This window comes from Meriones unguiculatus, chromosome 19 (genome assembly GCF_030254825.1).
Source record: "Meriones unguiculatus strain TT.TT164.6M chromosome 19, Bangor_MerUng_6.1, whole genome shotgun sequence".
In the NCBI taxonomy this organism is placed as follows: Eukaryota; Metazoa; Chordata; class Mammalia; order Rodentia; family Muridae; genus Meriones; species Meriones unguiculatus.
The window spans coordinates 64,360,939-64,383,496 of NC_083366.1; the positions used below are offsets into that span (position 1 = coordinate 64,360,939).

The 22,558-nt window shown below is 42.9% G+C and overlaps 2 protein-coding genes across 3 annotated transcripts in view; one reads left to right on the forward strand and one right to left on the reverse strand.

Moving 5' to 3' along the window:
• Ippk (inositol-pentakisphosphate 2-kinase) overlaps positions 1-20,561 on the forward strand; it is a 58,021-nt gene extending 37,460 nt beyond the window's left edge. Inside the window, exons 13-14 of one of the 2 annotated variants that reach the window (XM_060372567.1) lie at positions 808-1,027; positions 14,379-20,561. In XM_060372567.1, coding sequence (XP_060228550.1) covers positions 808-1,027; positions 14,379-14,384 — 226 coding nt within the window. In that variant the 3' untranslated portion in view covers positions 14,385-20,561. Of the gene's footprint in view, positions 1-807; positions 2,257-14,378 lie in introns of those variants that run through there. The other variant, XM_021658227.2, reaches the window with a different exon arrangement.
• The window catches only part of Cenpp (centromere protein P), a 200,494-nt gene continuing 181,157 nt past the window's right edge, over positions 3,222-22,558 (reverse strand). The window contains exons 6-8 of the mRNA XM_060372568.1: positions 4,880-4,959; positions 3,861-3,952; positions 3,222-3,528 (exon numbers count right to left, since the gene is read on the reverse strand). Coding sequence (XP_060228551.1) covers positions 3,401-3,528; positions 3,861-3,952; positions 4,880-4,959 — 300 coding nt within the window. The 3' untranslated portion in view covers positions 3,222-3,400. The remainder of the gene's footprint in view (positions 3,529-3,860; positions 3,953-4,879; positions 4,960-22,558) is intronic.

Sequence of the window (22,558 nt, forward strand, 5' to 3'; positions counted from 1 at the left end):
GGCCCATGTATGTCAGGGTTTGCTTTTCCAACTAAGGGCTTTTTGGAACTAGTGTTTTGTCTGATTTTTAATGATTTCTAAATCCACAAGAGTAGTGAGCACGGAGGAAGCGGACCTCCCTTAACAGCTCTCGTAGGCCAGCCCGGGATCAGCCTGCGATGCTATTCAGGCAGTAGTGTGAATGCTACTTAGTATGTTTTCACAACACGGTTGAATATGCTACAATCTCAGTATCAGGCAGGTTTGAAGTTTTATTCTGAAAAGGTTTTCAAGTAATTGTTCATATTGTTAGAAGCACATGATACATGATATGTATAAAATCCACAAAAGCCCCAAGAAACAAAAAGTATTGAAGATGTGATCTGAGGAGTAACACAAAGGCAGCTTGCCCTCCAGATGTGGAAAGCATGAAGGGGTTCTCAGCAGCCATGGGAAAGCGTATAAAAAGAGTCTGTTTCAACAGCCGGCCATCTGGCTGCTGTACAACCGACGTACTTTTTACTTTTTCTTAGGTTTTGTAATACTTGGCACATGATAAAGTGACTTCTCCAGCATTTGCTAATACCACTGCAGCATGGGGACTATCACTCACGCATTCTACATAATGGCTTTTCCACCTTCTATTCTTTTAACCCTCTTCCTGGACAGTGTGCTGGCCTGTGGCACAGCAGTCACTTAACCTGTGCTAGTGTGTGAAGCTGGCATACACAGTGGATGCACACAGACATAGAATGTGTGTTCTGAGAGCTGGCCTGGGAGTGGAGGGCTGAGGGTCTGTGCAATCTGAAATTCTTTTGTTCCTTGCAGCTCTGACCAGAGGCCTGTTATCCCTTCATCAAGATCCCGGCTGGCCTTCTCTGTGTCTGTATTGGACCTCGACCTCAAGCCCTATGAGAGCATCCCTCACCAGTATAAACTAGACAGCAAGATAGTCAACTATTACTCAAAGACTGTGCATGCCAAAGACGACGCTGTGAGGTCGACTCGGTTCAAGGAACACGAAGATTGCACATTGGTTCTCCATAAGGTCTAACTTTTTCCCCCTGCAGTGTCTTTGAAACTTGAATGTGAAAGTTGAATGACAGAGCTATTTGCGGTTGTGTTGGGTGACTTGGCTGTGAATGTTTTTGCTTTTAACCCCTGCTGAGGTTAGACTGCCTCTCAGAGACAAGGAATTAAGGAGCACTAGAATCTTCTAGGACCAGGAATGTAGGACGTGAGTGCTGTGTCCCAGCAAGCCATCTGTTTTCTTAGGGTGGAAGTGTCCGTTAAGCCCCAGGAAAACATCCTGGGTAGTTCTTCCAAGCAGAGCTCACGTCCAGTTCTCTAATGCGAAAAGCCTTATTATTAAGACCCAAGGTTTGGATCTCTTACCACCAGACTCTTGACATAGAAAACTTGAATTGTCATGAGTATATTACGGTTTGGATTTTCATGAAAACATGGATACTACTGGAACTTTCCCAGCTATTAACCGGTCACTTGTTCAATGCAGGTCAAACATCAACACAGGCTTTGGGTGGTTCCCTGCTGCAGAGCAGTCAGGGGTTAGTGTGGACATCACGTCTGAGTGGTTTGGACTCATGTCCCTGTGGAGGTACTGAAGCCCCTGGCTTTGTAATAGGAGCAGCGGCAAGGGGACACAAGGCTCAGGTCGGGATGGACACCACTCGCATGAGCATTGCTTTTTTTTTTTTTTTTTTAATTCTTCCTTATGATTTAACTCTAGGGGGAGCTGAGGCGTTCTTTCTTACCTGAAATTGCTGCTGTAGAGGCTGGAGGCAGAGCTGTAACTCAGCTGCTGTGGTTGGCTGGGTGGGTGTGCCTGACAGCCCAGAGTTTTCCTAGCACTCTAGTGTCTTGGGTGGTTGAGGATCAAGGTTTCCCTTCCTCCTAAGCCACACACTCACCCCTGGGTTAGCTCTGAGGCATATTGGGTATGTGGGTCTAGGGCTTTGCTGTTTTCAGCAGGGCTATAGAAGGCTCCTAGCTGGCACTGAGGATTCTATTGGGGTCACCAAAAGTGTGCCTGGCTGCTATAAAATCATTGGGAGTTTTGGCTTCATTTTTGGCTGTACAGACTGATTATTTATATCATTCTTTTGAGAGACTAATGAAGGCTTATTGTAACATAGTAAAAACCATGGAACTGTATGAAATATGCTACATGAAAAATGAAGAAAATATTTTGCTGATTGTAAACTTTTGTGGGAAATTTTGTGATAAACTTTGAGAATTATACTTGTTTGAATCAAATGACCTCCTATAGAATTTGTTAAATTCTGCCCTAATATTCTGACTGTTGAACACTCAGGTAAAAAACACTTGTGCATTTGGATCCTCTGACTTTCTTTTGACTGGTGTAGGTCATGTTCTAATAACTGGGGATGTGAAACGGGAAAGTGGCCTGTTTTTGGTTTTGTTTTGACTCAAGGTTGACTGATTTGGAGGTGGACTAGAGGGGTGTGTGTGTCTGATGCCACAGAACTGATGTCAGGTATGGCTGGGTCTCAGAGAATTATTATTTAGCAATTATTATTATGGCTGGATAGATGGGCTGATAAAAACAAGCAGCATCTCCTGGGGTAAAAACTGGTGGAACACCCTGTCAGTATGGGCAGGGCTCTCATCCAACCATAGTCCTGATGCTCTGCTTAGTTTAGGATGCCCATACCAACCCCTCATCTTGGCAGCACAGCAGGAAACTGAGGCACTCAACAAATATTAGTTCCGTGTCTGACATGGTACAGCCTCAGCCTGGCTAGTTCTTATGTGGCAGTGGGGGTTGGACTCGGGGCCTTGCACACAGCAAACGGTTGTTCTACCATGGAGGTACACTCTAGCCTTTGTTTTTCGAGACAGGGGTGCACTGTGTGCCCAAACCTGGCTTTAAGCTTGGATTGCACTGTGTGCTGGGATTATAGTCATACCCCACCCTCAGACTGTGCATGTGTCTTCAGCGAAGTTCCCAAGTAAAGGAAACAGTGCAGTCACTGCTGTCAAACAGTCCTTTAGTAGGAGACCAAGAGGAGTGTCAGGACTTGCTGGGAGAGTCTGCTCTGCAGACCAGATGTTTAGCTTTGGGTTTTACTGTGGCTCATGCTTTCTTGGGCCAACCTGATGTGAGGTTGAAGGCTTAGCACAGCTCTTTGACAATCATTTGGGAATGGACAACCATTTCCTCAAATATTAAACTTACTTGTAACAAAGCACTATACATGTTGCTTTTAACATATCTGAAAAGTTTTATTTTCATGCCATGGGAGTTCACATGTAATGTACCACAAATGCATGGTCAGAAGGATATAGTTTCTATCTGGAAAAGAGAAATGTTCATATGCAGCAGAAGTCACATGTTCCTCAGCCCAGCGTCATATTCCTGTGTGCTGCCAGCGGGGAGCTAGTTGTTTTCCGCACTGAACAATCTTATAAGGCTGTCTAGAGCAGCTTCAATTCCAAGTACTCCCAGCAGGCTTCGGAAACTCAGAGGAGCAGTTTCTATGACCCTGTTCTTGTCCAGCTCCATGGCTGTGAAGAAAAGAAGCCTGGTAAGAAACGTCAGTGTCTGTCTATCCGACAGCCACACAGTGGGAAGCACTAGAGACAGGTCGGAGAAGACCAAGGGCCATTGTCTCCTGTAACCTAAGGCAGAGAAAATGCCTTCCTCCACACAGCCTGCAAAGGCCTCAGGAGAGTAGTCCCTTCTTGTGTGCTGTTTGGGTGGTTACTGATTACAAAGTACATTTTATGACATTTTCAACTTTTGATTCTTCCCATGTAAACCCAGATAAGATTCAGATGCCTTTGTTGGGCACACTGAGAAGTCTCTGGAAAGGCTGTCCATACACCTGGAGTCCTACCTCGCTCTGGGACTTTGGTGAGAAGGTCCAGCTTTGGGAAAACTTTCCCTTCATCATCTATTTGTATCCTCCAAACAATCACCAGTTCAAACCTGAAAAAGAGGCGAGGTTTGGTGTTTCTGCAATTTGAAAAGATTAGCCTCTGAGCACGTCACATGGTGTCTGGTGGCCAGGCTCACCTTCTAAGGCCAATTCTCCAGAGAGAAGGAAGGCGTGTGATCAGTTCCATAGGACAGTTTGGAAACTTGTACACACACTATGCAAACATCAATGGGATAAGTAATGGGACAAGCAACAGGATGTCCTGTGATAATGTTGGGGCAATGTACGGTGAAAATGATCTGGAATGGATAGGAAGCGGCACACACACTGTCTTTACGGTTGGACATTTCTTATCCTAAGAGCAGCCATGTGCCATATGGCAGGAGAAACAGGATTGAAAAGCTCAAACCCTCAGGACCTGAGGAATACAGACAGAACTCCTCACTGGAGGATGAGGCATGAGAATAAATGAACTACAACCATGTGGCCAGCAGCCCGTGTAAGGAAGACCCTGTTAGAAGGCAGACTAAGTGTGCTTAGGCTGTTGAACATGGGTCCTGAGGCACATACAGGCATATGTGCAAATATGAAGACAAGATGAAAAGCAGGAGTGTGACAGTGGCTGTGGGAGGGTGCTCTTAGGTGCCTAGTGTAAAGGGGTACCTGTTTTTTAAATTTTGGCTTCGCTGTGGTTCTTGTGATGTCTGTCACACCAGCAGATTCTCTCTCTCTCTCTCTCTCACACACACACACCCGTCTTCCTTGTACACCCCAAGCACCCCGAGGCAGAGTGTCTCTTGCTGATCCCAGCCCTGCTTGCTACCTTTGCTCTTCCTTCAGGGTTACACAGCGGTCTCCCTGCACACGGTTGGTGGTGTCTGCTGTGATACCACCTGTCTCTCCATTGGATACTCTTTAGTCCTCCCAGCCTCTCTGAACAGTCCTGGTTCTAGGGCTGTTGTGCTACACAGACTTACCCTGGCTGTCTGGCGCTGTGGATCTCCATGCAGTGGGAACAGGTGCCCTCTGAGAGGTACACGCTATCTGGGTACTTCTCCTGTATGTGAAAAAAAATAATTACAGTCAGATCCAGGAGAAACATTTTGGAGTTTGAGATGGAAGTGTTCTATGTGCTACTGGCTGGTGCTAACTCACCCACATAAGCTTCTGGCCCTTGAATCCTTGACATGGGCCAGACCCTACCCAGGTACCCAAACTATATAGTTGGAGGTACCAGGCTCCCATTGTGTTGGGGAAAGCATATGGTCTGAGAGTCACCTTCATGGTGAGACCCGTACCATTCCTAGTTGCAGTGTTCTGTCTATAGAAAACAGGAATGGGGCGAATGTCACAGGAGTAGGTATGGCTTCCTCAGGTAGTATGGCATGCCTTCATGCTTGTCCACAGCAGGATCTAGGAGGCTCTAGCATATCATAACTGACATACTGGTTTATATCACCATGACAACAAAGTTTGTTTTCCAGGTGTTTATGTAACTGATGAGCACTTTTTGTCTGCTTTGTGCAAACATACTATAGGGCTAGAGGCCAAACAACAGACTTGAGATTGACATCACCACGAGGCTTTAAGGTCTCAAGGCTGATCTTTGAAATGTCCTTCCATGTATCCTCTCAGTTGCAGAAGAAGAGATGCTTTCTAGGGGTGATACCTAAGTCAAGCAAGGACGGTGAAGTACAACTACCCCTGGCCCAGCCAAAGAGTCACCATGGGGTAGGCCTGGGACCTTAGGCAGAGCCTCCTGGGGCTGAAGAGACTGGCTAGATTAAAGCATCTGGGTCCATCAGATAAGGTTCTGTGGGGACAAAGATGTACCACAACCCCTTAAAAGAATGCTCCCTCTTGGAGAGCTTCTGCTAGCATGGGATACCAAGGCTGCCAGCGTCTCTGAATGTAGCCACCAACAAAGAACACATCCAGGCCCCAAGCTGGGGTGGGCTGGTATACTTTACAGATAATTACTAATTTCAGCAGAACAAGTTTTTAGAAGAAAAATGTATACCTAAGTGATTTCAGTGGAAAGTGTTGGTTGATGTTTAAACCTCAGGCTCTTCTAAATTAATAACAACTGTTTGAGGAACGTAAAGGAGTGTGTGTGAACGTGGCAGTTCAGCTTCCAGACTGTGCTTGGCTGCAGCACATGGGGCTCAAGGGAGGGCTGGGGCTTGGGCTGGCTCCAAGGCAAAGCCTGAGGCTTGGCCTCCAAGCAGGACAGAGCTGGTCTCCACTCCCTAGGCCACTCTGTCGCATAAGCAAAAGGAACACTCAGATGCGTTCACTAAAAAGTGTACTTTATAACGAAGACAGAATTGCTGACATGAGACAGTGGGCAGGCACTCAAACACTCTTCTGTAAAGCTAGGACTGCAAGAGCATCCCTCCATGTAAGCTGAGGTTGCTGTGTTTAGCCAGCTTCATTCCTGTGTGGTCATCTGAACTCTAGAACACCGGAAAGTAGGAAGGAAGGAATGAAAAGCCGACAGCCTGAGTAGACCCCAAGAACAGCAACCTTATTAGTTACTAATACAAGGGCCGTTCTTAATGAGAGGGACATAAAAGACTTTGAGGGGGAAGGCAGAATTGCTGTGAAAAATGATCAAACAAAATATGCAAAAGTGTTCTTGACGATGGAGATCAGCTAGTTTCAAGAGTGATAGGAAATTTGAGAAATTTCCTCTCTATTTGACTTTGATAAAGAAAGACCAAATAGGCAGGAAGGAGTTAGTTATGGTCCCTGACTTAGACTATGTTCCATTAAAACCAGTAAGACAACAAAAGGTTCATCAGAAACTATCCATGTGATCTGGAAAGAAACTTAGTCACATTCTTCCATTAATAAAGTCACACGGCCCAAAGAGGGGAAAGCTGCTGCGTAGGCCCGGAAGGATAATCTTAAGCATGCTCTGACTAGTGCACAGGTGTGTTTTGCACGTCACTGGGGGCTCTCGTGAGAGGACAATAGAAGCCTATGTATCTGCAGATGTTATCAGGAAGGCTGTTACAGAGGTGGATCTTCCAGGGGCCTCAAGAATACTAACCAGCTGGCTCTTGTGCTTCCATTCCAGGGCTCCAGGCTCTCTAGGAGTGCAGGGCCTGGGTGCCACTGAGGACTGTTAGGGCATTGTGTACTCAGCTGTGTGCCATATGGTGGAATTTGCATGAACAACAAAACAAAAAACCCTGGTGTTTATGATGGGGGTGGGGTGGGGAATGCTGGCCATTTGATAGCCAGCTGGGTTCACTCTGTCCTGTGGCATTGGCTGATGGAGTGCAAAGGAGCTATATTTTAACAGGACTCTACAGGCTGCCAGTGCAATGCTTCAGCCATACTGGCTCAAAACCATAGGAGTGACGACATCGCCTCCCTTCCACTAAGTTCAATCCCATGGGCAGCTTGGATGTCCACAAATGTCAGTTCATCTTGACGTCAAAAGATTTTTGTCTGAACAACTGAGTGGTTAAAAAAACAAAACAAAACAAAAAACCTTATAATTCATTAAAGTGCACAAATACAGCATAATAAAACAACTAGAACACACAATTTTAGTAGATTTCCAAGGTGGTACAACATACCACTTTAATTCTCCAAGTGTTTTCACTACTCTGTAAAGAAACTCTTGGGCCTTCAGGTGTTCTCAGCACAGATTTAGGCAGCCACTAACATAGTTTCTGTTTTGGATTCCCTGTGACAGACATTTTAGACAAGTAGAATTCTATGGTATGGACTTGTGTGTGTGTGTGTGTGTGTGTGTGTGAGTGTGTGACGTGCCTTTTATTTAGCATCTTTTTAAAGCTCATCCATATTATCTTAAATGGCTATTTAATATATAGATTAATTACTACAGTGTTATCTGTTCACTAATAGATACATGGATGATTTTTTTACTTTTGGTTTGTTTTTGTTTTTTAGACAAGAGTTTCTCTGTGTAGCCCTGGCGGTCCTGTAACTCACTTTGTAGACAAGACTGGCTTAAGCGCTGGAGTTAAAAATATGTGCCACCATGCCCAGCTTTTGACAGGATCTCTCTCTGTAGCCCTGGTTGTCCTGGAATTCACTATGAAGACCAGGCTGGCCTCAAACTCACAGATTCACCTGCTTCTGGTTCCAGAGTGCTGGGATTGAAGGTGCATCCCAGTATGCCTGACTCCATCATTAGAGACAGGGTTTCACACTGCAGCTCTGTCCGGCCTGGAACTAATCATGTAGAGCAGGCTGGCACCTTCAGAGAGTAGCTTGCCCCAGCTGCTAAGATTAAAGGAGTTTGTTAGTTCAAATTATGTGTGTGTGTGAACTCATACACCTACGTGAGTACCTGTAAGGCCCACACATTGGACCCCTGTAGCTAGAATTGGATAGTTGTGAGCCACCTGATAGGAGGCCTAGAAACTAAACGTGGGTCCTTTAAAGAGAACTATGCACTTTTAACTGACTCGATCCCTGTTTAGCTGGCTAGTTATGCTGGCCAGCAGGCTCCAGGAATCCTCTTGGTTCTGCCGCCTCAGTGCTAGGATCACAAGTATACGCTACCACACATGCACAGCTTTTTTCTTTTTTTAGATTTATTTTTATTTTATATGTATGGGTGCTTTGCCTGCATGTGGTCTGTGTTCACATGCACGCCTGATGACTGGAGAGGGCATCCACCCTCATACTTCTGTTAGTGAGCCATTCCCTAGCCCAAGGCCATTATATATATTTAGATTTATGTATTATTTTGAGGATTTTTGTTTTTATTTTTGAGGATTCTTAAAATTAGTTCTTTTTAAACTTTTGTATGTTCTGTGAGGAAGGAGACCAACTTTATCCTCTGGCCTATAAACCATTCCAGAACCTGCTTCCTTTTCATTGTCCTGGCTCTGTTTACGTATCAGTCACTTGCTTTTTTTCAAAGCTAGCCTTTAAAGCTTCTACTGTGAGCAAAACCCTTCTAATTTACCAGGGACTGATGGCAGGGCAACTGTGTATCTTCATATAAAAAGGAACCTTGGGACTGTGTTGGCACATCAGGAGGTAGAGGCAGGCAGAGCTCTGTGAGTCTGAGGCCAGCTTGGTCTACAGAGTGAGTTCCAGGACAGCCAGGGCTACACAGAGAAACCCTGTGTCAGCACCTCTCCCCTCCAAAATGAACTCTGTGCCTGCTTCTCGCCATACACAAAAGATTAAAGGAATGAGTGAGTCAGAGACAAAATGTAAAGAGCTAAAATGTATGGACCTTAATAGAAAACCTCTGTCAGAAGATACAAAGTGAAAAGCAATGACTACAGGGGAGAGATAATTTTTCTCTTTGGTAAATTGGTTTCATTATAATTGGAAACTTAAAAGCCATTGTAAAGATGCAGGGTGGCCTTAGGCTGAGTGAAAGTATCAACAAAACAGTGTGTAAAGAACAGCTGGATGTGGTGGTGCGCACCTACCACCTCAGTCTTTTACCCTTCGGAGGCTGAGGCAGGCAGATTACAAGTTCAGTGCCAGGGTGGACTGGCCCTGTCCCAAAACAAACAAGACAAGCAATCCACTTTTAAATGACTAACAAAGGATAAAGACAGTGGAATAAGAATATGCAAGGGAAGGAGCATCACTGGTCATTAAACGAATGCAGATTCGTAGACCACAGTGACTGCTGGGTGCAAGGGGGCCAGCACAGCCTCTCTGCCAGGGATAATGGGCCTTGGTTCCCAGCTCAGTCATTGTTGGCTGGGCAACTGAGAAATCACTTTTCAACTGTGAGCCTCAGCTGTTGTCTAATTTGAAATTGTTTGAATTGACAGAAGTTGCATGTGGTCATGAAGCCACTGCCATCATACTCTCCCTTACCTTGCACACACAATGCTCCCCTCAAGGACACTTCCTGTGTAACTAAAACTAAACTGCCCAAGCCAGAATGTGTCCCCGTCCAGTGTCTCAGCTGCCCATGGTATCCCCTCTTCTTGGTTCCTTCAGACCTCACACAAGCCTTTGGTCACATCTTGATGGCTTGGGTGCAGCAGCCAGCATCTCTGCCTCATTCTGGCTCCAGCACCACACCCAGAGGCAATGGCAGCACTCTGAGGGCTGCCGGAAGCAGCTTTCTGTTTCCAGCATTGGGGTTGTTTGTTTGTTTGTTTGTTTGTTTTCCTACATCAGGGCTGGCTCTACCTTTCTTCCTAACTAGCAGCAACAGTCCCTTGTTCTCTCCATGACCTGTAGCTTTTTAGGATCACTATTTACCACTATCCTCATTTTGCCCACCTGTCACAACCTGCTCTTAGTTGTTGTAGGTTCTTGCCATTGGAAACAAAACAGTGGTGTTAAAGGATGTGGCTCTCGCCCTGCTGTGGAAAGAAGCAACTCTCCAAGGATCTGATATGATTAATAACCAAGACAGCTTTGTTCTTAGAGTTTTGCTAGGTTTACAGCCTCTGAGAGGAGAGAGTAAGAAAAAATACACTCAGCCATTTCTGTACCTATCGTTCACACAGATGCTACAAACATGTATGATGTCTGGTTCACACCTCAGGACACCTCTTTCCATGCTGGTAAATCACCGCCTCTCCTTTCTTGACCATTTCCCAAACACCAAAGTGTCTCTGTACCTCACCCTAAGCTCTGAGAACCTGGAGAGACAACGAAAGCTGTTAAAGTGTTAACCTTAGTGTTAGAACCTCTAACCACTAACGGTGGACAGGTACAGTGTAGCATTCCTCTGACAGAAGCTCATCTTGCTCTAGGCCTAAGGCAGGCATGTTCCTTTTTAGTCAGTGTGGCATGTGAATCAGGCTCACACTCCCATGACTGTTTCAGATTGTCACACACTATAGCAAGTGAAGGGTTAGCTAGCTATTCTAGAGCAATCTGGAGAAGAAATCCTATCATCACAATCTTCTGAACTGACAGAACTGTTCCTCCAGCATCAGAAGCCCATTTTGGAAACTTTCAGATTATTAGAACCACCAAAAGGGAAAGCACAGCACATTCATTCAACTCACATGCTGACCTCTGCCACAGGCCATCAGACTGGACAGCCTGGAACCGGCTTTTAAGTCCTTTGATTACACAGAGAATGGAAAGACTGATTATCTGAGGACTGCTAAGCCATTTTCTCTTGAACTATATTTTTTCAAGTAAACATTCCAATGAAGCAATACAAACAGAGCTGAATGAAGTAGCTGTGTTGCCAGATTTCATCCTCCAAACCATATTATCCTAAGTTTCCTGGACTTAGGCCTGTGACCTGAGACACAAAACACTAGCCCAGCCATGAAGTAAGAACAATGGGCACAGATGCACTCTGGCTTAGGAGGTGCCAGCACCTCACACATCTGACTTTCAACAGAGGTTGGATGTCATCAATAGAGGAAGTAGGGTGCTGAAGAGCTGGAACCATCCATGCAAATAACTGGGCTCAGCCAAGGAAGTCCATGAGAAACACTGCCTATCCAGAGGGACTTCACAAACATGCTTAATTTTGCTCAGAGAAGCAAACAACTAGAACAATCCAAGAAGGTTACAATTTCATCGCAGCACCAACAGTCATGAGCAAAACCACAAAGCTTCAGGAGAGCACTGCCCAACCTGGGTGTGATTTATGACCATCTAACACTGCAGATTTTATAAATAATTTTTCTAGTTCTGTGAAAAATATCAATGTGGTTTTAGTGGGGACTTACTGAGGTTCACAGAGTCTGTGCTATGGTGGTGGAGCTTGGAGAGTGGGTGTCTATAGCTCTCAGTGGAAAAGCAAGACAAACCTGTGGTCCTATCTGATAAGACTACACCACGTGTTATAGATTTCCACCTGAAAACTTACAAAATGAGAAAAATCCCCTTTGTTCTGAATAATACAGGCAAAACATTAATACACTTAAAAAGAAAGCCTAGATCTAGTAAAGGTACTCCCTATGCTTTACTTTTTATTTAAAAAAACAAAGCAAAACAAAACAAAACATTATGCAGAGGAACGTTTAAAAAAAAATAAGTCTCTGGGTTCAGAGACTAGAAACTGCTGGTCTTTTCCTATCTTTCCCACACAGGCAGAGCATTGTGCTGGGCAGATGGGAGCACAGAGACCCTTTCTGCCTTTTATAGAGACTTTGAACTTCTTCTACCTGGTCCTGCTTCCACCTCTCATCCCACAGACAATGGGACTCTCAGAACTAAAGAGCCTTCTTCAAGGCTTTCTCTGGTATTAACAAGATGCCATCTCTCCTGCTTCCTGGTCTCTGATATTTTATTGCCACTTTTCTCCCTCCCCATTCTTTGCCTAAGCATTTCATCTTGGGAGACAGAATTTCACTGTGAGCCCTGGCTTGCCTAGAACTCCCAGAAATCTACTTGCCTTCTCTTCCTTAAATTCTGTAGCTGATGCTTAAGAAAAAGAAAAGGATTCCTAGGAGAAAGCAAGCCATGGAGGAGGACAACTTTTGATCACACAGAACGGGTAACAGGGTAGTAGGAACTTAAGTTGTACAGAGCAGTTCTAGTATTCAGAGATCCTTTGGCCAACAAATCATGGACACCTTTATGAGGCAAAAATGTAAAATTATGCCCATTTTTAAAATAAGAAAAATATGGCTCACATACATGCACTGATGTTTTAGTGTCCCAGATCCAGGATGGAAACAGGCTGAGCTGGCCCCTACTCCTGCTCCCTGTGATCTAGCTCAGCTGCCAAGTAGAGCGTAGGAGACAAAAGGGGAAAACTGCCAAAGCAGAAGCTCCAGGGACCTCCTTGAGCTTCTTCCAATGCCTTTCTCTACTGATTTCTTATATATATTTTATTATTTTTTTCAGAAATTTTACACAATCATGAAGACTGCATAGCTTGTATATAAACCTCACTGGTAGGACCTTACACTGGCACAGATGCCTGTTACAGACCGTCACTGACGTATCAGCACTACCGTGTTCAGGTCTCCATTTTTACTTCTCGGATTCTATCAGGACACCATGTTTGAAATTAGTGAGAAGAGAGTCTCAGTTTACTATACTCTTGCATCTCTACATTCTCCCTGTGTGCTATCACTAAAGTAGTTTGGTGATTTTACTAAGTCGTTTCCATGTTTTGTTGACAGAATTTTTAAAAATTTATTTATTTATTACATATACAATGTTCTCTGTGTGTAGACCTGCACACCAGAAGAGGGCACCAGCTTTCACTATAGATGGTTATGAGCCACCATGTGGTTGCTGGGAATTGCTCTGGAAGAACAGCAGTGCTCTTAACTACTGAGCCATCTCTCTAGCCCCTTGTTGACAGAATTTTAAGAGCAGTTTTTTATTTGGGCCCTGGAATAGCCCTGTCTTAAAGTCCTGCCACAGAGCACAGAGACAGCTCCGTAAACATTCGTCACTGTGGCCTTCCCTGCGGCACGATGGGCAGCTCATTATGGCCTCCTCATTATGGCCTCAACCGAAAGGGGACAACAGAAGAGTAGCAACTGCTGAGTCTGTATCCATTTCTCTATAAAACATTCCATTGCCACTCATATTTCAACATAAAATAGCTCTTGAATTAGAGGAAATGAGGGGAAAGGAAAAAGAAAATCCTTGGCTATTCTAAAATGGCTTGTTTTCCTAAAGCACCCTGAGTAAAAACTTCAGCTCATCCTGTCCATGACCAACCCAGTACGAGAAATCTGGACAGATGCATCAAGATGCATTCATTCAACATGATGTAGAAGTGTGTGTGTGTGTTGTCAACCTCCTTGGGGTCCAGCTTCTCTCTGCATTAACAATGCCTTAGAGGCAGCCCCTGCCCCTTAGGGAACAGACTTCCTGCCTCTGAAGCTGAAAAGTAGGCACAGGGAGATGACACGGGGTGATGAGTGACTGGTAGAAGGGGTGCTCCATCCTCCGTGGCCAGGCATCATCTTAACAGCCTTGGCTCTACCATGAGCTACAGGAACCCAGTACATTTCTATTCTGCTTAAGCTAATGTGAACTGATTTTCCCACCATCTATGTTGCCCTGAAAGAGTCGGGCAGTGGTGGCACACGCCTTTAATCCCAGCACTCAGGAGGCAGAGACAGGTGGATTTCTTTGAATTCGAGGCCAGCCTGGTCTACAGAGTGAGGTATAGGCCAGCCAGGGCTACACAAAGAAACCCTGTCTTGAAAAAAACCCAACCCAACCCAAACCAAAAACAAAACAAACACACACACACACAAAAAAAAGCAACCAAACAATCCCAAGCCTCCCCCACCCCCACCCCCCACTACATCAGGGGATGTGAATTAAACCTTTCCCACAGTGATGCTCTGTGACTCTACAGCATGCTCTCCCCAGGAAGGTCTCAGCAGGCTGTCTCTCCACAAGCCAGCAGAGTGTGTGCCCAGAAGCAAAGACTGGAAGGAGAAAAGGGTTTCTGGAGACTGCTCGTTCTGTTTCCTGATTTGAATGGTGGTTATAATGTAAATTCCCTTTGTGAAAAATTATTAAGCTGTGTATGACATATGCCCTTTCTTTGTCTTATTTCACCAGAGGTAAAGAGACAAAAGGCAGCATGCGTGACCCCCTGAGGCACAAAACTTGATGGAGAAGGCAGGCAATGAGTAAAGAAGCCTGTGACTACAGGGCTGTGGTGTGGACCAGCAACTCCCCGCTCTTTGCCAACTTTTCAAGGTGCTGTGGGTCTGGGTACTGCGCTGCAGGAACAGAACTGTTCTCATCTGAGCCATAACTAACAGAGATGGCCATGCTGCTCAGTAAGCGTTACAGCTTCTATGCAATGAGTTCTGACTGTGCTCTGAATGATGTTTTTGGTGCCTTTCTATTCTTTTGGGATTTCAATATGTAAAGAAAAGTTATCTGAAAATATGGAGATTTAATGTTTGCCTGACTTTTTGGCTCATTTACATATAACATTAAGTGCTCTGTATCTTTATGCTGAGCTATGGTTTATATGCTGTAGGTCAACTGGAGTTAGCTACACTGCATTTGAAATAAATGGGTAAGAGCTACAGCTTAAACATCTTTGTTACATGAAGATTTTAGTGTAGACATTTGCTTTGAGTATTTCTGAACTTCTATTCGTCTTTTAAAATCTTTCTCTATTAATAATTCAGCTTGGGTCAATTAAAAGGAAATAATATATTAAAAAATAATTCAGTTAGAATGTAGGGTTAAATAAACTTGCAGTAACACAGTAATTTTCAGAAGCTGAGGCTGACCAAAGAAATGAAAGGATTACAGTTCTTAGCTCTATTTGGAAACACACAGATGCTGTATATTTGAGGGCTGGGCAGGGTAAGGCCCCGGAGGCCTGGAGGCTTGCATAACAACCACTGTTTATGCAGCCCTGGCCAACAGCAGGAATGGAAACTGAAGAGTGTCGGCCAAGACAGTCAAGCTGCTGGGTTAGTTTTTTCCCCCCTTAAAGACAGAACAGCCAAAAGACAGATTTCAATTTTTAAAAAGTTATATTTTAGTTGCAAATAAATAGGAAGCCTATAATGTTTTAAAAAAGCATCTTTAACTAAATGCTTGTTTACATATTTGTAACAGAAAGAGCCCTTATTTACAGGTTCTGAATACTAAGAACCTTACTGCTTTTTCCCATACAAGAAAGTGCACAGAGGAGAACTTCAGCTGGACTCTGAAGTAGAATGAGTTGTTACAATTTGTTAGGTTAGCAGAGTCAGAGCCACTGGGAACCTGTGCAGACAGGGACTCACTCAGCACCTCATCAGAATGTCCAATCACTACCGAAGTTCTCCCAGGGGCATTTGCAAACAGACTTTCGTCTTTTCTGCCCCACAGAACAAGATAATGATATTATATGAAGTGCTTATGTTAACATATGGACATAATAAATAATTTACCTAATTACAGCTCACAGAAAGAATGGGCTCAGGTACAGCAAGGTCTCCTGAGGATCTGGCCTGCACAGTCTTAGAGAAAGAATCTGCCCACTTGTTGGGAATTGGAGGGGGAGGGAGTAGGGATGATGCCAGGTGGTTTGTGTTTTTCATACAAATACACTATTTAAAACATATCAAGACATCACAAGTAAAAGTGAGTATAAACACACAGACTTGGTGGCACCTGCCTGTAATTCTAGCACTTAGGAGGCTGAGACAGGAGGTATTCCAGGGCATCGAGAGCTATATAGCAAGACTCTCAGAAAGTCCAAAGAAAGACAAAATAGAAACTTGAAAAGCTTCACAAACTATGAATGTGTAGTTCTTTTCTTGAGTCAAAGTCTCATTTTGGAGCCATGGTTGACCTCTAGCTCAGAGATCCACCTGCTTCTGCCTCCTTGAGTACCGTGACTAAATGTGTGCACCAGCCTGGCTACATGTGGTTGTTTTCAGTTGTATTAGAACAAGATTTAATAATGAGTGCAGCTTTATTTTGAAGTAATAAACATGCTTGGGAACAGAGGTGGTGGGTGGTTGAACAACACTTAGGACATAAAGTGGCCACTTTATGCAATATGGATTTTATGAAAATTAAGGTAGGTGATGGTGGCACACATCTTTAGTCCCAGTGCTCTGGAGGCAGACTCGGGTGGATCTCGTGATTTAATAAAGATTTAATAAAACCAAGCAGCTAAGATAGGCATTCAATCTGAGCTATCATAAACAGCTGGAAATTTAAGAAAAGATCTACATAATACTTGGTCTGAAACTTTACAAGTATAGGTACTTAATTTGTATCTACTACCTGATAGAAAAGGCAGACAATAACGAATGAGGTGAGAATACGGGAAAACTGGGTTATTTTGTAAACCATTGGGATGTTCCCTTCCACCCTTTTAAAGCACACTGCGCATTCTGGAATGGCGCATTCACATGGTGAAAAGAGTAAGATCATTCCTTCAAATCTTCACAGGGTGCCGAAGTATTCCATTCATTCATAGGCCAGACAAGGTTGCTGTTTATGGAAGCTTCACAGTGGGTATATGCTATCTGCAGTGGGGTGTCTTTGAGCTTCCTGTATCACTAAATCTCAGCCCTACCCTGGCACTTATTCCAGGGAGGGATGGCTGACAACCCTCCTATTTTATCTTATTTTATTTTATTTTATTTTATTTTATTTTATTTTATTTTATTTTATTTTATTTTATGTCCTCACTTTACATCCTGATTACAGCCCTCCCCTTGCAGCCCCTCCTCCCATTCTCCTCTATCTTACTTAGAGGATGCCATGGGTACTAACCCACCCTGGCATATTAAGTTGCTGCAGGACTAGGTACATTCTCTCCCACTGAGGCCAGACAAGGCAACCCAGCTAAGTGAAAGGGATCCAAAGGTAGGCAACAGAGTCAGAGACAGCCCCTGCTCTAATTGTTAGGGACCCACATGAAGGCCAAGCTGCACATCTGCTACATATGTGCAGGGGGCCTAGGACCAGTCTATGTCTTAAGAGAGTTGCCATACCTCTTTTTAACATGAATTACCATTCGGATTATAAAATTTCAGAGACAATGATACATCATTTGAATCCCTGTGGACTGGGAAGAACGACTAAGGGTGTTGGACTTAGTAACCTTACTCTCATGTTTGTTCGTAACCCCATGTTTTGGGGGTTGGAACATGGAGAGGAAGAAAGTGTAAGAGGAGGGGCTTTTTAAGACATACAGCTGCTTTTTCTTTTCATTTCCTTCCTTCCTTCTTTTTTTTATTTTTTTGAGACAGGGTTTTTGTGTAGTCCTGACTGTTCTTGAATTCACTCTGTAGACCAAGACCAGGCTGGCCTCAAACTCAAGAGATCCACCCGAGTCTGCCTCCAGAGCACTGGGACTAAAGATGTGTGCCACCATCACCTGGCTTAATTTTCGTAAAATCCATATTGCATAAAGTGGCCAGTTTGCCAACACTCAGGACATCCTGAGTGCTGTTCAACCACCCACCACCTCTGTTCCCAAGCATGTTTATTACTTCAAAATAAAGCTGCACTCATTATTCAGTTCATTTCAACTCTCTCAAGCCCCCAAGCCCCCAGGAGCCACCAACTATTCTTTATGTGTGTGTGTGTGTGTGGCGGTTGGGACAGTCTTACTTGTAGCATTTGCTGTCCTGAAACTCAATACACAGACAGACTGGTCTTGAACTCACAGCCCTGATTATGTCTCCTCAGTGCTAGGATTAAAAGTTTGTACCACCACACATAACTCATTGATTTCCATTTCTATGAATTTATCTATCTTACATAATTCATAGAAATAGGACCCTATATTACATGACTTTTAGTATCTGGCTTCTTCAGCAAAGCTTTCTAGACTCTTTATCACTTAATTTCTTTTTATGCCTGAAAAATATTACATTGTATATAAATATTATACTTCATTTAGATGCTTTAAAATAACAAATATTCTTTTATCCCCGCCCCCAAGACAGGGTTTCTCTGAATTCATAGATATGAGATCATCCACCTGCCTCTGCTGGGATTTCAGGCATGTGTCACTGTGCCCAGCCATTCCTTTAAATTTTCACATAAGGCTGAACTATTTTATTTATTCGTAGCTGCATATAGGTCTGCTTTTCATGGAAACTTCACTGTGCCTGGCTTATATTCTTGTTGAGAGTCTTACTTTTCCCTACCCTATTTCCTGTGACTGGATCACTCTTTCCTCCCCCCCCCCCATCTCTGCTGTTGCTAAAAACTGGGTTGTATTTAATTTCAATGAAGAAAGTTTCTTTGGGTTGTTTCAGAGGTTACAGTCGATAACAGCAGGGTACGGCATGGCAGCTGCTGTGCTGGCCGTGTGAGGTGCTTTGTTCACGTGGTGTGGAAAGACACGGAGCAGACCCAAACTAGTTCTTGTGAATACTGGAGTGTGGTGACTCTGGGAATCAAGGTCTTCCTTGCGCTAAAGGCCAACTGAGACATGCATATGGATCTTTAGCAGCTCCCGGACTGATATACTATGGCTGTAGTCAGTCTCTGTGTGGACCACCTACATCTCTAGAGAACCGTTATTTTCATTCATAGCCAATGACCCATCAAAGAGTCCTTTAAATGCCTAGATCCCAGAAGAAAAAAAAAATTCTGACTTTTGGAGGTTGGCATGGAGGTAGGCACTTTTTCAGTGCTAACAGAGCCCACAGCTCTGCCTCCCCTTAGAGGGTAGGCCTGGTCCCCGTCTAGTCTCTCTTCAGCCGGCATCAGCCCTCGGCATGCATGGCACACTTTTCCTTTGTGTATGCAGTGGCCCTTCCAACCATTATTTCTCCCTTGTCTTCCTCTCCAGTTTTTTTTTTTTTTTTTTTTGGGGGGAGGCGCTATCTGCTGCATGCCTTTTCAGCTGTCCCTTGCTCTTTAGGCTTTGGTAGTAAGGTTGTATATCTCAGCAAGCTGCTATAGCCAGAGGGCGGCTGTTCAGGTGCTGCACTACTCCCTTGGGGACCCGTCAAAGCACACTATTGAAAAGAGGTTCGTATCTGTCCCCTAACTCCAGCAAGATGCATCAAGAATGTGGGCTTCCGCCAAGAGCATGGGGAAGAATGACAGGAGGCATGTATAAAGAGCACCTCAGTGGCTCTCTCCAGCCAGCACTCCTCAGCTGCTGCAAGTATCTGATTTGATCCCAGGGCTCAGCATGGTTTATTCTGTCACATGCGGCAGTCTATGGTGATTTCAGTAGAGAAACTGATCTTGGGGTACTCTGCAATTTTCTGTGACATCACAATGGTTGTGACTTTCATAAGCAATAAACATGAGTTTGTCATACAATTCAGCAGTTCTACTCCTAGAAACCAAACTGAGAAATCAGAGTGCATCTTTATACAGAATGTTCATAGTAGATTTACTCATTACAGTCAGTTTCAAATAATCCAATTTTCCTAAACTGGTGAGCTGCTAAACAGGTGAGGCTTATTAGTAGCCAGCTTTCCACCAGTCAATAAAAAGAAACAAAGTGGCCATACCCACCACAATATGGACAAACCCCAAACAATTCCAAGTGAAAGAAGCCAGACATAAAGATCAGTCAGGTTACTTCATGAAGATCAATGTCCAGAGGTTTTGTTGTTGTTATTGTGATAGGGGCTTTCTCAAACTTATCTTATACTTTTCTTCTTTAACTACATTTAACCTGCTGTTTGACTAATCTCTATTTTATTTTTTTAATCTTTAAAAAATATACAGATGTCAATTTGTTACTCTAAGTTTTAAAAAACAAAATACCACTTTCTTAAAGGTTATTATAAATCACTGATTCTGTTAGATGCTGATTGTCCTATAATTTTCACTTAACAGAGGCTTATTTTTTCAAGTAATAAAAAAATTCTTTTATGTGCTTTTTTTTTTTTTAGTGGTGCCATTTTTTTTCCCATGGAATTTTTTGTTGAATTCCTGAAATTCATGAATGTAATTTACTTACAAATTAAAGAGCTAAAGGAAATTAAGTCCAAAAGGGTTTAGTGAAATTAGTAAAGAGCTGGACTAGGAGGGCTGGAGAGGTTCAGAAGTTAAGAGCATAAGGAGTTTATAAGTGAATCTATACCACGTGTGTCTTTCTGCTTCTGGGATACCTCACTCAGGATGATCTTTTCTAGATCCCACCATTTGCCTGCAAATTTCATGATTTCCTTGTTTTTAATTGCTGACTAGTATTCCATTGTGTAAATGTACCACAATTTCTGTATCCATTCTTTGGTTGAGGGACATGTAGGTTGTTTCCAGATTCTGGCTATTACAAATAAAGCTGCTATGAACATAGTTGAACAAATGTCCTTATTGCATGGTGGGGCATCTTTTGGGTATATACCCAGGAGTGGTATAGCTTGGGTCTTAAGGTAGGGCTATTCCCAATTTTTCTGAGAAAGTTCCAGCTTGATTTCTAAAGTGTCTCCAGCATGTGTTGTCACTTGAGTTTTTGATCTTAGCCATTCTGAAGGGTGTAAGATGGAATCTCAGAGTCATTTTGATTTGCATTTCCCTAATAACTGTTCGAAATAGACAATGGTATACCATCACAAACAGAGGATGGCACAGCTCCTGAAGCGCGTATGTTGGTGACTTCAGAGTGAAAATATTGTTTGCTTCACTAAAGCCTGCTTGAAATTAGTTTAAGTGCAAAACCAACTAGTACCTAATGAGGACAGAGTAAATATGCTTTTAATGCTTTTAAACTAACCTTCAAATGAAAAGATACTTCTCCATAATTTCAGGAAAACAAACAAACAAACAAATCAACCCTGCTAAGAATAAAATCAAACTCTATATTTTTAAAGCCTGTATATAGCTGGGTGTGATGGTATGCACCTTTAATCTCAGCATTTAGCAGGCAGGGGCAGGTGGAAAGCTGAGTCCTGGGGCAGCCAGAGCCATACAGACACAAAACAACAACAAAACTTACATACACTGAAGGACAAGTCTCAGGATATAGACCTAAAAACTGAAAGATTCTTGTAATTGCTTCCAAACACTGGTATAAATGTACCAAGTAAAGAGAAAATAATCAAGTCTTCAGGTCCTCATACCGACATGTTTATAGCAGTATGTTGGATCAGAAAACTTTAAGTGTGGCCAACCCCCCCAAAACAAAACAAAAACAAAAACCAAAAAACACTGGGAAGGTGAGTGCCCTAAAGATAACCTGTCCCCGATGCCAAAGGAGCTTCCACTGGAGGAGAGATTGTCATTACCATTATAACAAAGATGGTAAGGCACTGCAACCTTAAAATATAAGATGAGGCAGTCTTCAGCCATGACAGGAAGGGGGAAACTCAATCCTTTGGGGGAGGACAAAAGACTTTGATATTTATTTTGTTAATTTTACCAAATGAAACCAAGCTATACTATTTGAGCCAATTATGAAAATTGCAGTTTTTATAAAATAATAAAAAGGGTTCTGATGAAAACTTTTATATGGTCTAAAAATCAGGAAAAGTTCTGGTTAAATTGAAAAAAAAAATGGAGCTGGGAAAAGCCTAACCTGAAGGTATAAAAATATTATAAAGGGTATAAGATATGTTGCTCTTCATTTAAAGGCTGATGTTTCTTCAATGCAAAATGTTTTCTTATGCTCTTTAGCCCAGGTTTATACAGGGTAATATTCAAGTCATTGTTAATTATTATAAAAATATATGCCTGGTTGCCAGTTTCTATATAAATGATTTAATGCTGTTTATTTCTGGCTGATGTGTTTGATATGGCCAGAATTGTCCATCTCTAAGGCTACCAGTTGTGTTTAGTTCTCCATTTAATGCTAAATGAAACTTTTGTCCTTTATGCTTTTTTGCTGTTCAGTCTTAATGCAGTATGATAGGATGAGCAAGATTTGCTGGCCCTTCTATGTATTGTATCTGATTTAAAGTTTTGCTTTGATTTTAGTTTAGAAAGATATTTAAAGTTATGCTAATAATTACAGTTAGTTATAAGAAAAAATTTTATCTAGTCTTTTGTTTATATTTTTAAAGTTAAGCCTAAGATGGGTAATTATAAAGTTGGCCTATGTAGATCTACTTGAGATAAATATGGTTTTAAAACATTTATTTAAGGAATATGCCAGAATTAGAGATTATGACATTGTATTTTATAGGATGCAATTTAAAATAAATAATTAAAAGAGAGATGAAGAACAATTCAGATATGCTGGCCCTCAAGCTTGTCAGAGATCTGATGAATATGGCATTTTAACATGTGTAAGCTTATTATGACAGAGAATCCCAAAATCCTGGCAGTGGCTCCCCAAGGTCTCCAAGAAGATTTGG